At 42.6% G+C, this 15,321-nt stretch overlaps 1 protein-coding gene across 1 annotated transcript in view; it reads right to left on the reverse strand.

The window, feature by feature from the left end:
* Positions 1–7,088: 7,088 nt before the first annotated feature.
* Positions 7,089–15,321, reverse strand: part of PLPP3 (phospholipid phosphatase 3) — a 44,998-nt gene continuing 36,765 nt past the window's right edge. The window contains exon 6 of the mRNA XM_008053053.1: positions 7,089–9,036. Within this exon, the coding sequence (XP_008051244.1) occupies positions 8,911–9,036 (126 nt within the window). The 3' untranslated portion in view covers positions 7,089–8,910. The remainder of the gene's footprint in view (positions 9,037–15,321) is intronic.

Raw genomic sequence — 15,321 nt, forward strand, 5'->3', positions numbered from 1 at the left:
AGGACTCTTCAGTCATCATTTCAATTAAAAAAAGTTTATTAAATACCTGCTATGTGCTGACCACTGTGTTCCATCCCACGGAAAAAATGAATAAGACATTGTCATTGCCCTCAAGGAGTGCACAGTCAACAGGTGAGATAGATAAACATATGGATTGTCAATTATAGGGCAAGAAGAAAGTGGAAGGCCAGCCAAGCTATTCAACCTAACTCAACCTCAGAGTTCAGTTTTGCCAGTGAAGACAGAGGAGAATCTGATCATTGAAGATGGCCAGGAAGAAATAACTACATATGCCATAGCAAAATGCTATGAGTTTGGCAAAATTGCAAGTAGTTCAGCATGAGTGGATTTTAGGAGACAAAAGGAAGGAAAGGTATGTTGAAAGAAATAGAAGCAGAGAGATAGGCAAAGCTTGGCTGGACTTGGTGGCTCACGCTTGTAATCCTAGCACTTTGGGAGGATTGCTTGAGGCCAGGAGTGTAAAACCAGCCTGGCAACCTAGCTAGACCTCTTCCTCCTCCAGGGAGAAAAACACATAGAAATGCCAATCAAATGTAACAGCTTTCTCTTTTCATTAACATATGAATCAGATCAAAAGAAGTTTCACATGTCTGAAATATAGGACAGTATAAAACCAAGGTAATACCTTCAAGCTGAAGTTGAAGTGACAAAGTAGAGGCCAAATTATATAGTCTTCTATGTCTGTCTATAAGGTTTGAATCTTTTATGAAAGTTTCCTTTAGAGAGTTCTAAAAGAGAATGGCGTGGTTAGATTTGCCTAGCCCAGGGCTGGTGAAATCCCTGGGTCTCCCTAACAGGAGCAAACATGAGAGAGATCAGGCCATATGAGACCCCCACAGAAAACACCAGCTCAGCTATTTTTTTTTTCAGTTAGAGTCTCACTCTGTCACCCAGACTGGAGTGGGAGTGCAGTGGCTGCTCCCAGCCACAGCAGCCTCGACCTGCTGGGCTCCGGCGATCCTTCCGCCTCAGCCTTCCAAGTAGCCGGAATTACAGGCATGCGCTACCATGCCCGGCTGATTTTTTTTTTTTTTATTGTAGAGATGAGGTCTCGCTGCCCAGGCAGGTCTCGAACCCACGGGCTCAGGCAATCCACTCACCTCAGCCTCCCAAAGGCACAGGGTTATAGGCTGAGCCACCGAGCCCGGCTAGCCCAGCTATTGGTAAGTTCACAACAAAAAACCGTAAGCCACACAAGCTCAACCTATGTAGTGTCAAAGATGGAAATTAAAACTCAAAGGGATTTTACTTAATTCTTTCATGTCAGATTGTTAAAATTTAAAAGTCTGACACTAATTGTTGAGGATGAAAATCAATGAGCGATCTCATTTGCTGCTAGTGAGAGCATAAATTTGAAACAACTATTTTGAAGAGCTCTTGGCTATATCTATTAAAATTGAGATGTATGTACTATACCATACAGTGATTCCCTTTGTAAGTGTATTGAGACTAAAACCTTCAGTCACTTGGACAAGGAAAAATACATAGGGTGCACATTACTTCATTATGTGCAGCAGTAAAACACTGGAAACAAAAATGTCCGTCACTATTATAACGGATTAATAAATTGTGGTTTACCCATATATAATGATCCATAGAGTGGGTAAAACAAACATTCTAGATGTGTGTGCCATCACGTGTAAATTTCATAAGCACAACATTAAATGATCAGAGTAGATTGCAAAAATGCATACTACTTAGACAATATTTATGTATATACATTTAAAACTCACAAAACAGTTTTTCCTAATGCTCAAGGATACATACATATGTTGGGTCAGGTAAGAAAACCAGAATTTAAAAGGCACACTGGGCCAGGCACAGTGGCTCAGTCTATAATTCCAGCACTTTGGGAGCCGAGATGAGAGGACTGCCTGAGCCCGGGGGTTGGAGACCAGCCTAGACAACTTGGTGAGACCTCATCTCTACAATAAATCACACACACACAAAAACTAGCCAGGCGTGGTGGCGTGTGTCTGTAGTTCCAGTTACTTGGAAGGCTGAGGTAGAAGGATTGCCTGAGTCCAGCAGGTTGAGGCTGCAGTGGCCGTGAGTGTGCCACTGCACTCCAACCACCTGGGCAACAGAGTGAGACTTCGACTCAAAAATTAAAAAAAAAAGCACATCAAAATCTAGGATAATGCTTACCTGCGGGAGCATATGTAATGACTGATCTTAAATAGTAGTTTATTTCTTAGTAACAATACTTGATCAAGAAAAGTAGAGATAAATGCTAATCTGTTATAGCTGAGTAGTAAGTACATGAGTCTCCTGTTACTCTCTACGTTACAGTATATTTTTGAAATAAACCAAAATTTAAAAATAAGAATAAATGTCATGCCAATGATTTTATTCCCTAAGCAGGTCTACATAAGCAGGTAGTGCTTATGTAGTGCTCCCATAAGCAGGTAGTGACATGGTTAGATTTATGCCTTGGAAACCATTTCCTGCCCTGGTCCCTGAATAGAGGAAGTCTTAGAAGAGCGGGTAAATGGAGGCAGGAAGACTTGGTAAAGAAACTGTTGCAATAGGCTAAGAACGAGTTACTGACACCTGGCATAAGTTAATGGTCAGAGTAAAAAGGGTTGGGGTAGATTCAAAAGCTATTTAGAAAGTAAAATTGCCAAGATATTGTCTTCTTTTTTTCTCCCTTGGTATTTAAAAACATAGTTTTTTCAAGTTTCCCTCTTAACTCCTTTTCAACTGAAGTATCACATATGAATAAAATGTACAAGTCATAAGTATGCAACTGACTGGGTGCAGTGGCTCGTGCCTATAATCCCAGCACTTTGGGAGGCTAAGGCAGGAGGATTGCTTTAGCCCAGGAGTTTGAGACCAGCCTGGACAATAGTGAGACCTTGTCTCTACAAAAAAATGCAAAATAAAAATAAAACAGCCGGTCATGTTGGCAGCCTCTCGCAGTTCTGGCTATTCGGGAGGCTGATATGGAGGGATGTCCTGAGCTCAGGAGACTGAGGAGACTGGCCTGTGGTGAGCTATGAGTGTGCCACTGCAATCCAGCTTGGGCAACAGAGTGAGACCCAGACCAAAAAAAAAGTATGCAACTTAATACAGTGACCTCCGCCCAGATCAAGTCTTTTCCCAGTCAATATATACCCCTAAAGGTAACCACAAATCTGAGTTCTATCATCATTGATTGATTTTGCCTGTTTTGAACATTGTAAAAATGAATTCATACAGTATGTTTTTTTTTTTTTAATGCCCGATTTTATTCATTCAGTATTCTTTTGGAGTAGTTTACTCATATTGTTGTATGTACAAGAGTTTGTTCATTTTCATTGCTAATATTTCTCATGTGGATACTTAATCTCACTATTTAAATGGGCACTCAATGGTTGATGGAGATTTGGGTTTGTTCCATGTTTGAACTGTACCACCATGAGAATTTTTGTACTTGTCTCTTGTTGAGCATAGATACTTTCTTCTGTTGGGTGCGTATTTTAGGAGGGGAATTTCTGAAGGATATATATATTTTTTCTTTTTTGTATTTTTTTATTGATAGTTGTTCAAATTTTGGTGGCACATATGATATTTGATGCATATATACAATGTGTAATGAACAAGTCAGTGTAATTGGGATATAGATCACCTCATATATTTGTGTTTTCTTTGTTTTGGGAACATTGTAATTCTTTTTTTCTAGTTATTTTGAAATATACAATTAATTATTGTTAACTACAATTTCCCTACTGCATTATCAAATACTAGAACTTATTCCATCTAACTGTATTTTTATACCCATTAATCAGCTTCTCTTTACCCCCTCTAATAATATCTACTTTAACAGTTGTTTTTGAGAATTTAAACAAAGCAAACCATGTGGAAGTTTTTTGGAAATATTTTGGAATAAACTAATAAATATTGTATATAAATTCATTCTAACTGGCAGCAATCTTATGCAGATTTAGAGCTGGTAAAGCTTTCTTCTTCTTCTTTTACGTCTACCTCAGAGAAAATAAAGTTTTCACTAATCCCTAAAGAGAAAGACAATGTTTTGCAGTTCCCCATGTCCCTGAACCTGTTTAACTGGGAGGTTACCAAGAGTCATGTGACTTTTCCACCCGATGCTGATTCATTGGTTCAAAATTACCAGGAACTATTCAGTGTCAGGCAGAAAGACAGGACTTACAGAGGATAAGACTTGCCTTTGGCCTTGAGAATCTGACAGTCTTGACACAGACATTTACATATGTAATTGTAAGAGGGTACTGAAGTCTGTACAGCATGTTCTGAGCCAAGTTCTGGAGGGGTGTGGCTGGGGTGGGGCAGGGGAAAGGGGAGAAGCACAACAGAACAGAATCTGCAAGTTCATGAAGCAAAGCATGGGCTATTTCTCAAACGTTATTGTGTATGTGAATCACCTGAGGATCTTGTCAAAGGAAGATTCCAATTCTGTAGGTGTGGGTTGGTCAGGAGTCTTCCAGGTCTGTATTTCTACCAAGCCCCCAAAGATACAGATGTTGTTAGTCTGTGGGCCCCACTTTGAGAATCAAACTTCAGGGTTGACAGAATGCCATAAGCAAAGAGGTGTGAAAACAGAGTTTATAAATCTCAGCTTCATTGAGGGACCATCCAAGGCTCAGAGAAGCTGCAAAACTTGACCAAAGGCACATCACTCAGTCAGTGGCAGAGCCCAACCTGAGAACTGGCTCCCCAAGTCCATGTTTCCTTCTCCACATCATGCCTTACACTGTGCCTCATAATAGCACGGATACAACGAGGTACAGCTCCATGTTTTCTTAAGTCCGCATGAAATGGGGTAATTTCTTCTTTAGGATAGGTTAGTCTGTCAAGTACTTTTGGAAAGGTATAATGGACAGACGGGTGAGGGAGGGTGCTAGGGTCAGGAGAATTGGGTTCTGAGCTCACCAGTTCCTCTGCTCCCTGCGTGCCTTCCCTCTCCCACCCCTACTAGCAAGAGTTATTTTGTTCCTCTGGACCTCTGTTCCTCAGATTTGAAGTGAAAATTTGGACCCTGGCCTTGACGATCTCCCTAGCTGCATCCTGAGATCCAAAGATACAGCACCACTTACAAATAACTCAGGGGCCCCAGGAGGTCACTTTTTCTAGCAGCAAAGAGGAGGCTGATCTTAGTGGCAAGAAATGAAGCCATGAGCCACATGAGTCTATTTTCAGGCCTTGAAGTCAAATGGAGCTTGCCTGACCAAACTATGAAATTGTTTGGGGTCCATAGCTCCTTCTTTCCTTCCACTTCCTCCCTTTTTGACAGGAATATCTATAACTGTTATTCTATGCCTGTCCCATCACTGAATTTTGGGAGCAGAGAACATGTTTCTTGAGTTTCACAGGTTCATGGTTGGAGAGCAATTGTACCTCAGGGTGGATTAAGGCTGGAGCCTCATCATTACCTAATTTGAATAGGTTAGTTTAGAGGATGAGATTTGGGATGTTTGTTCTTAACAACTTTAAGATTTAGACGAGATTTTGGATTTGGGGTTGGGACTTTTAGGAAGGATGTTGGGATAGGGTGAGTCTATTTTGCACGTGGAATGGGTGTGAATCTTTGGGCGCCAAACTGGACTGTGATAAACTGTGGACTGTGGTAGTCAGAATAGTCCCCCCCAAATGCCCATGTCCTAATCCCTGGAATCTGTGAATGTATGTTACACGGCAAAGGGGAATTAAGGTGGCTGATGGAATTAACTTTGCTAATCAGCTGACTTTAACATAGGTAGATGATCCTAGATTATCTGAGTAGGCCCATGTTATCACCAGCTGCTGGTTTTGAGATGAAGAGGGTCACAAGCCAAGGAATGTGGGTGGCCTCTAGAGGCTGGAAACGGCAATCAGCCTCTCTCCTAGAGCCTCCAAGGTTGTAAGATAATAAATCTGTGTTGCTTTAAGCCATTAAATTTGTGGTAATTCGTTACAGCAGCCAGAGACAACTAATATTGGATTAGTCCTATAACGTAGGACATTTAACTTAAGCAAGTTGTTTCATCTTTGCAATCCCTTAGTATTCCTTATTTCTCAAACTAAGAACTGCTGTGAGGATCAAAAGGAACACAGGCAGAAATGCCTAGCACACAGGTGCTCAATACACGTGAACTTCAGCTTCCCCCTTTCGTCCAGGTTGGGAAGACACAAGGAAGGGGCCAAATGCCATTCTCCCCCTCCCGTGCACGCTTCTTCCTTTGATGTGAGCTGTGTACAGGATTCCCTTTGTCAGTTCCTGCAGGGCACCTTATCTAGAGCACCGGTTCCTTATCTGCCTTTGGGGGACCCACAATACCTACCTTCCTGATGGAAAATCCCCTTTAGAATACAAAAGGTCTTTAGAAGATCCTGAGGTGAGAGTAGAGCCAGAGCCTCACTGTGCAAACAGGACTTCAGAGTTGAAAGAAAAGTGTAAATATCGGCATCTATGCTAGGCCCACAGGATTTCCCAACGAAAGAATCAGGAGGCAGAGTGCCCGGGGACAAGGCAAGCCTGTTCAAAGAGGTCATGACGCCCACATCTTCCCTATCCCCACACACCTGAGACAAACATCTCTCAAACATCCCATGCTTTCAGAGATGAAAGAATAGCCAGGTGCAGTGGCTCACATGTAATCCCAGCACTCTGGGAGGTGGAGTCCAGAGGGTTGTCTGAGCCCAAGGGTTCAAGACCAGCCTGGGCAACTTGGTGAGACCTCGTCTCTACAATGAACAAATAAAAAACTAGCCAGGTGTGGTGGTGCGGTGCACATCTATGGTTCCATCTACTTGGAAGGGTGAGGCAGAAGGATGCCCTGAGTCTAGCAAGTCGAGGCGAGGCTGCGGTGGCCGTGAGCATGCCACTGCACTCCAGCCTGGGCAACAGAGTGAGACTCCAACTCGAAAAGAGAAAAAGAGAAAGAAAAAGAAAGAATAGCACAGATATCAGCATCTATGCGATGACTGCCGTACTTCCCACCAAAAGCATCAGGAGGCAGTGCTCTGGGACAAGGCAAGCCCATTCAAAGAGGTCAGCCCATATGCCCTCCTCCATCCCCACACAGCTGAGACAAACATCCCTCAAACATCCCACGCTTCCAAGTCCTTAATTAGTTGTGTTACGAGCTTTTATTTAAAAAGCACATTTAATACAAGTACAGTTTCGCAGATACAAGTTTTCACTTTGTATGCTACAAAAGTCTTTGAATATTATTCTCTTTACAAAATGGAACCTTACAAAAATACTGACAATTTAATGTTTTTATACAGTTTTCTCTAGTTGCAGTTATTTCTCTCATTATAAAACAATGTCTACCACAGAACTACGATATTTTAGTTGATATTAAAAAAAATTAACTCAATGCTTTTTAAAGCAGCTAATGTAAATAACACAGGTCGAGACACAGTTTATAATCATAGTGGATATAGCTAAAATTGTTTCAGAAATAATATTTTACATAGTTAACTTTTAATGTTTTATACATTATTTATATAATATTTATATATAAAAATCATAGCTTGCTATAAGTTGAAATGAAAGGACGGATTCTGTAGTAAGGATGTGCATGTGGTTGATCCATATGGTTACATGTAGCCCTTTGAAAGGTTTGCATCCAAGATCTAAAATCATTTTTCCTTCCTCCTTTCCTCAAAGGTTCAGTAGAAGGGGTTCCTGTCTACCGCCTAGAGGGAACTTGCTCGGAAGGACACTTATGGATAGGGGATGAGGAAAACTCTCTACGAAGATTTAACCCAAGTGTTCTGCCCAGCAGAAGCTACCAAGAACGGCCCTAGGGGTCAACCCCAAGACAATAGTGCTTTACCCAGCTTAGCAAGAGCCAACGTCCACAAAGACCTTCAGCTCCATCATCCTGAAGGATAGCCTCTCAGGCATGAGACTGCCCACTACCCTGGCTCCTTCTGACTTGGAGGAGCCAGAAGGTTGGCTCGTGTTTCATTCTGCCCCCTTCACTCTCCCATCTGTTGTACAGAAGAAGGCTGGTTTCCATCAGCCGGTGGTAGGCCATGCCTTTGCTCATCCCCGGACCCTCACAGAAAATCCTGGTAGGCACACAGCAAGGATTTCAAGGGAGAAGGCAGTAACCGAAGTCTGTTTCTAAGAGTGTGCAAGTGCCCGGTGATTGATGTACACAACAATATCAGCATCCTGCAGTCGGCGTTTCAACGTCACAAGAGGATGCGTCAAAAGGAGACAGGTGAGGGCTGTGCCCTCTATTTCTTCTTAAATTGTGCTATTTGTGAAATTCACCCATCCACAAAGAGTCTCCTAATCGCTAATGTGAGGGACTGTGGTTATTGGCCTATAGGATTGGGGAAGTGATGAGGCCTCTGGACTGGAATCTGGATTTGGGATCGATCGCTTGACTGAGCAAACTTGCTCTTTCCTTATATTAAAAACAAAACAAAACAAAACAAAAACAGGACAAAACTTCCTGACCCAAAGTCACAGGAGAGAGTAGAATGGGATGGACAGAGAGAGAGGCAAGAGGGCAGCCCCTGCCCATGGCTACTTTCTTGATTCAGTGCTATTTCTGGCATCGTGTGCTACAATATGAATTTCAGCTTTTCTCACAGGCCTGGGATGCCTCAGGTCACAAAAGGTGACCAGCAGCCTCTATTCAAATCGTTTTAGTGTTTGTTCCTGAACAAGCCCGTGCTCACTAGAACATGAACACCTAAACCAATTGCACATCCAGGACTCCGGCACTTGGTGTTAGTTTGCTGTTGTTTCCACATAGGTGAACACTACCTATTTTGGAAGGCCACAAGGTAAAACATTTTTTTTTTCTTTTTAAAAATCGGTCGGGCAAAAGTTTTTCCCTACATTCTACTGTCTGATGAGATCAGAGAGCAGCAAGAACTTGCTGTCAGCAGTCATTTTATAAAAACAGCTCAGGAGGTGGATGGCACCTACACCATGTTGTGGTGATTGTTCCTGTCAATAATGTCCACAGGTGAAAGGATTTCCTTCCTGATAGCAGGGGGAGGCAGGGAGAGTGCCATCTTCGTCTTGAAGAGGTCGGACACGAAGAAAACCTAGAAGTACAAATCAGAGATCCAAATCAGTAATTGACATCTGGGTTCTGGGCATAAGCAAAGGCAAAGTGAAGGTCAGAGGAGCACAGACTTTAGGAAAAGGGGCCCCAAGTCACAACTCTTTGAATAGGGAAGGTCCAGAGAGATCATATCATCCACCTCTTACTGTACAGATAGAAAACTGAGGCCCAGGAAAGGGCAGTGACATGCCCCACATTGCATAACAGGGGTGGGAGTAGAACCCGGCTCTACAAATTCTCAATCCAGTATCTGCAACCTGCATGCCCTTATTTCTCAAGGCAAATGAACAGCAAGCAAAGATAAGCTCCCAAACAGAGGAAGCAAGTCATACTTAGTCGCAGTCATTAATTCATGCTACTTTCCCTTTCCTCACAAAGGAATCCAGGGTGTAACCAAGAAAGATCAGCCAGTGTGAACTCCTACCAGCAGGGGCTGGAGTAAGGAAGTAGTGGTCACCACATTTTCCTGAAAACCCAGTGATAGCAACCATTTGATGGGGGGTCAAGAAGCCAGGGTCTTGTTGCTGAGGGAGTCAGCAACTAACCAGGAGGAGAGGTCAATGAAAAATCTCCTATCGCTCATTCCCAGCATCTTTCCTCCTCCTGGGCATGTGACCTCACGGCGTCTTTCTCAGAATCATTGAGAAACATTTACTGGACGCCCACTTGCAAGAGTTTGAGGATGGCTCAGGCATAGTTCTTGCCTTAAGGAGCTTATGATGAAAGATTCAAGGACCTGACGAGCTACTGGAGTAAGAAAAATTTATGCTTTGTATTAAATAGCAAAATAAATATGCAGACATGCACTTGAGCCATTTAGCCACAGGAGTTTGTATTAAGTAACCGTAAGCGGCAGCTATCAGTCATGTAATTTAATAGGAAACACATGGCTGGGATTTGAAATGGGGACTGAAACACTTTGAAAGTTCCTATGTCCAGCAGCTTTTTGAACTGAAAAGTCTTTGTCCTGCTGATGGTAATGTGCTCACTAATAATGATGGCACTGGGACTTCATTCTGGCCACATGATAGGCAAGAAAATTAAGTTCTTAATAAGACTTCACCAAAACTAAGGATCTAGCAAACCTGGACCTGGCTATAGAAAGGACTCGAATTATTTGTTCAATCGATTTCCATAGTGTTTCTTCTGTAGTAACACAGCAATCAACAAAGTGCCAGAAAAATCACAGCAAGAAACTGGGACGCTGGTAAACCCGAGAGAGGAGAACTGGGCTTTGGTTAGAAGACAAAGGTGAAACAGAGACTTCTCGGTCACTGTAAAGGCTATTGTACCTTTGGAATGCTCCACCTATTACATGTATTATCTACTGAAACATTTAACAATTATATTTTTTGTTAATGTTTAAAAACAGATAAAAAAAGTTAGGCTGTGTCTAAGCTACCACAAAAAATGATATATTAGCCAAGTCATGTAACATGGTAATACATTTACCACTTGAGTGCCACTGAATGTACCATTTTGCAAAGGAAAAAAATTAAGCCTTTTCTCTCTTTTCTAAGAGGTTTGAACAGTGAAAACTATGGTACAGATAAATTTGTCTTGGTTAGGTGTGATGGCTCACGCCTGTAACCCCAGCACTTTGGGAGACTGAGGAGGGAAGATTGCTTGAGCCCAGGAGTTCTAGTCCAAAAAAAAAAAAAAAGAAAATTAAAAATTAACCAGGCATGGTGGCAGATGCCTGAACTTCCAGTTACTTGGGAAGTTGAGATGGGAGGAACATATGAGCCCAAGAGTTCTTGGCTGTGATAAGCCGTGACTGTGCCACTGCACTCTAGCCTGGGTGACCAAGTGAGACCCTGACTCAAAAACCCAAAAAACTTAAGAGAGAGAAAGAGAGAGAGAGAGAGAGAGAGAGAGAGAGAGAGAGAGAGAGAGAGAGAGAGAGATTGAGAGAGAGAGATTGAGATTTGTCTCCTAGTCAGAGTCAAACTTGAGAATTGGGGAAAAAAAGGCCTGTGCATAACCCACCAAGAAGCTCTAGGCTCCCTTGCTAGAAATTTCTTTGCAATTAGTCTAAGAAAATGTTTTAGAGTGCTCCCAGTATAAGGAAATACTAACAGATTCGATTGAGGCTCAGTGTGTAGACAATTACACTTTTCATCTCGTCTCTACCCCAACCCCATCTCCACATGTCCCTGTTCCCCCAGTGGCCTCATGCCACTGCACTATGACGATGTTACCATCTGATAGGTGCTGGGACAATGTCCTCTTCTCCACCTCAAAATTATCCTCCCTTTCATCCTTGTCTCTAAGGAAGAGGCTTCAATCAATCCCTCCATGCCTGGCTCTCAAATCTACTTACTCCAATTTAGCAGCTACAGTCATGAAATAAGGACACTTACAGCCCCAATTTCTTAGAGATCTTTCTCCCTGACTTCATCCCATCTGCCAAGGGCAGATTAATAGGGGACAGCTCTCCCAACCCCAACAAATACTTTCCTCTTCAAGATATTGAAAACCTACTACCTCAATCTACTGGCTTATTTCCCAACTTAATTTTCTGGGCTCACGTCCACGACATATTAGAGTTTCCATTTTCTAACTACAAAATAGGAATAATATGAAGGTTAAAGACAATAATGAACTTGAAACTACCTAAACGTATGTTTGGTACGTAGTTCAATAAAAAGCATTCCTCTCGCTAACGCTCTGGACACCAAAGCATGCAATTACTGGGATCTAGAGTCATGATGCTGTCTTATCTCTCCAAAACTTTGCTTATTGGTATTTCTTGCTAGATGGGAGGATTTTTGAGGATTGGAGCCCTAGTGATAATCACCCTGTATCATACATAGCACTTAGCTTTGGGCTTTGCCTATACCATGGGCTCAGTGAATATTTGCTGTTGAACTTTGAAAATTCTCTGTACGTACTGGGAAACAAGCACTCTGGCCTTACAGCTTACTGACACACAACTCCTGCGGACTTGAGGGGGAACCACATACTCAAACGCCGCATGCATGCAGCCAAGTAGCGAGGTGAAAAGTTGAGTCAGGTCCAGCAGAATCCCACTTTCAGCTGTATTTCGCTTTCAATGTGGCTTGAGGTTACACAAACACTTTTTTGGGATCATGAAACATAATCCTGTCAAGACTCAAACAGGGCCCAGTCTTCCTAATATTTGAATAGCAGAACACACAAAAAAAGAACTAGTAAAAGTAAAAACTTCTTGGCTTGGAACAGTTCCATTTCCTACAGAAGATGATCTCCACCCAGAAAGAAAACCCAGAGGCCCAAGCTGGGAAGGGTCTATACAAATTAAGTCTGTGTCTTAGGTCTTAGAAATAAACCCACTCCCAGCCCACAGTCTTACTCCACAGATCTTCTCTGCTGTGTGAAAGAACACACTAGACAATAAATACAGTCTTGGCAAAAAACAAACTATACATACTCTAACCACTAAGAAGAGTTCTAAGTTACGCTGCTCAGAAAATTGGCTTTCAATTCCATTTCTCCAATTCTTTGAATTTCATAATTTTTTTTTGAAAAATGAATGAATGCAATCAATAAATACTTACTGGACTCCTGCTGTGTGTTAAGTTTCAAGAATATAAAGAAGAATATATATGAGACATATAAGAACATATGTAAGTCCTTTATCCTTCAGAAGCTTATTGGAGGCCAGTGAGGTAGACAGCCAGGTAAATAGACAACCACAATACAGCATATGAAGAATTATGACAGAGAAAAAGCCAGGGCGCTAACAAAGCACAGAGAATGTGGCATTCAACCCAGACGGAAGGGGTGGGGAGCAGGTCTAATTCTCCCAAAGGATGTACAATTGAGGTTTAGCTTTGAAGGATAAAGAGTTAGCCAGATGGTGAAGGCCAGGAATGTTATTATAGGCAGAGGGAACAACGTGTGCAAAGGCACAGGAGTGAGAGAGTACAGAATGTTCGGGAGCTGCAGGAAGCTTAGTGTGTCTAGGGCAGAGAGGTGAATGAGGCTGGAGAGGAAAGGCCAGATCTGGAAAAGCCTCCCAGGACACGCTAGGTCATTCAGACCTCATCTCTTTGGCTCTAGGAATCGCTGTCAAGGCCTCAGCTGGCAGCGCCACATTGGAAAGACTTGCATTAAGATCATGTTGGTATCTACATGTTGGTATCTACAATGGCGATGGGGTCAGTAGGATGCAGTGAGCCTAAAGGAAGGGATTGCAGAGTCTAGGAGAGCATGAGTCCTGAACAATGGCCATGTAGTGATGCCAAAGACGCAGGGATAGATTCTGAAGTGTGAGGACAGGATGGCAGTTGGTAGAGGTGGTGCATATGCGTGTGGATGGGCATGGGGGCAGGGGGAGGCAACGCGTTTCTTTCTAGTTCTGTTTTCAGCTCTAGAAATCTTTGCACTTGTTCCATAAAAACTTTAAACATTTGAATAACTATGCTAGGGGATAAGTTATAGCTCTGCTTTCCTTTGCCTTCTAACGTTTCGGCTCCTCTGACATTGTCTTCGGGAAGTGATATGGACCTCCTTCTGAGTCAGAATGGAAGGCTATTCTGTGATCCCAGGGTGGAAAGTGATCTATGAGGAAGCATCCCCCCCAAAATGAAATTGTCTTTTGGAGGGTGGGCCCCTTTTAGTATAGGCTTCCTTTCCATAAAGGATAAGCGTTCTAGAAACCCACTGGCAGTGTACCAGCTAGCATTGCTGTGAGAAGCTGCATTCAGACTCAGTGAGTTTTTTTGTGTGTGTGGAGATTCTTTCAACGCATTTGCCCATTTCTTGATGGGTGATTTATGAGTGCACCTGCCCACACCAAGCTGAGTGTTCTGCAGTTCTTGGCCAAAAATGGCATGACCCCTGTGACCCACCCTCCCTATTCACCCAATCTCACCCTGAGCAACTTTTTTGTTGTTTCCCCAGATGAAAAAAGTCCTCAAAAGGAAACATTTTACCGATGTAGAAGAGGTGAAACAACAACAACAAAATGGCAGAAACACTAAAAGGCATAAAAACTGAGTTCAAAAACTGTTTTGAGCAGTGGAAAAAAGTCTCGATAGGTGCACTGCATCATGCAGAGTACTTTGAAGATGACCGAAGTTTGAACATGTAAGAATAAATATACACTTTTTTATAAATACATTCTGGGTTTTTTTGGTTCCTAACCCTTCGTAATTTACCCAAGCACTTCAGACTATGCAGCCCTTCCTTCAGGAGCAAGAACACACAAAAACAAGACAAGCTCAGCTGTGTGAACCCCACGCACTGTGATGAGAAGATAAGAAAAAAATTAGTAAAAGGAAAAAGAGAGAGGGAAAACTAGGAATGGTTGAGAATATGAATGAATGTGTGAAGGCTCACATATCAGGCCAGATATAGAGACCAAGTGCTGGTGGGAGTTTTCCACAGGACAAACGGGATCGGCTTTCAAAGTTTCTGGGACCTTTTGCAGGAAAGAGTCAGCAAACTCAAAAAAAAGATGCTTCCTATGCTCTTATTGTCGGTATTCACCCGCTCCGGAAATGTCCACCCTCCCCACCTCCCCAAGCGCACACCGTTCAGCCCTGCTGGGGTACGGTCTGACTAAAGTTCACCAAGAATCAAGGAGGCCAGAAACAAGAAATCTGGTTAGTAGCCAGGTCTGCACTTCCATTGCTGTGAATGGCTGAGTCAGCAAATTTTGAGGGTCATTTTGTTAAGGGTAGATTATGACAACAAAATTGTCCTCTAAATGAGTCTCTGAGTGTTTCAACTCCTTGAAAAAAGCCACATTCTTATACGTGGAGATTTTTATAAGCTCTCATTGAGCTTAGGTGCCAGCAAAGGGCAAATAGCTATAAAAGCAAATGAGCTTCAGAATCTCAGAGTCACAAAAAAGCTGAGAGTGATCTATGCTGATACGTTTCCAAGTGTTGTCCTCAAATCATCTGCTTCAGAATTACCTGGGTACGTCTTGAAAAAGCAGTTTCTGGGACCACAGTTTCTTAGATCTACTGGGAGTGTGGTATATGGAATCTGTATTTTATTATTTATTTGTTTGTTTGTGTGTTTGTGTGTTTATTGGGTCAGAGTCTCACTCTGTCGCCCAGGCTGGAATGCAGTGGCATGCTCACGGTCACCACAGCCTTGACCTGTTGGGTTCTGACGATCATTCCACCTCAGCCTTCCAAGTTGCTGAAACCACAGGTGTGCAACACCATATCTGGCTAATTTTTTTGAGTTACTATAGAGATGAGTTCTTGCCATGTTGCCCAGGCTAGTCTTGAAACCTTGGACACAGGCAATCCTCTCACCTCCCCCT

The sequence above is a fragment of the Carlito syrichta genome, unplaced genomic scaffold, assembly GCF_000164805.1.
Source record: "Carlito syrichta isolate Samal-C Ts95f unplaced genomic scaffold, Tarsius_syrichta-2.0.1 Scaffold287800, whole genome shotgun sequence".
NCBI lineage: Eukaryota > Metazoa > Chordata > Mammalia > Primates > Tarsiidae > Carlito > Carlito syrichta.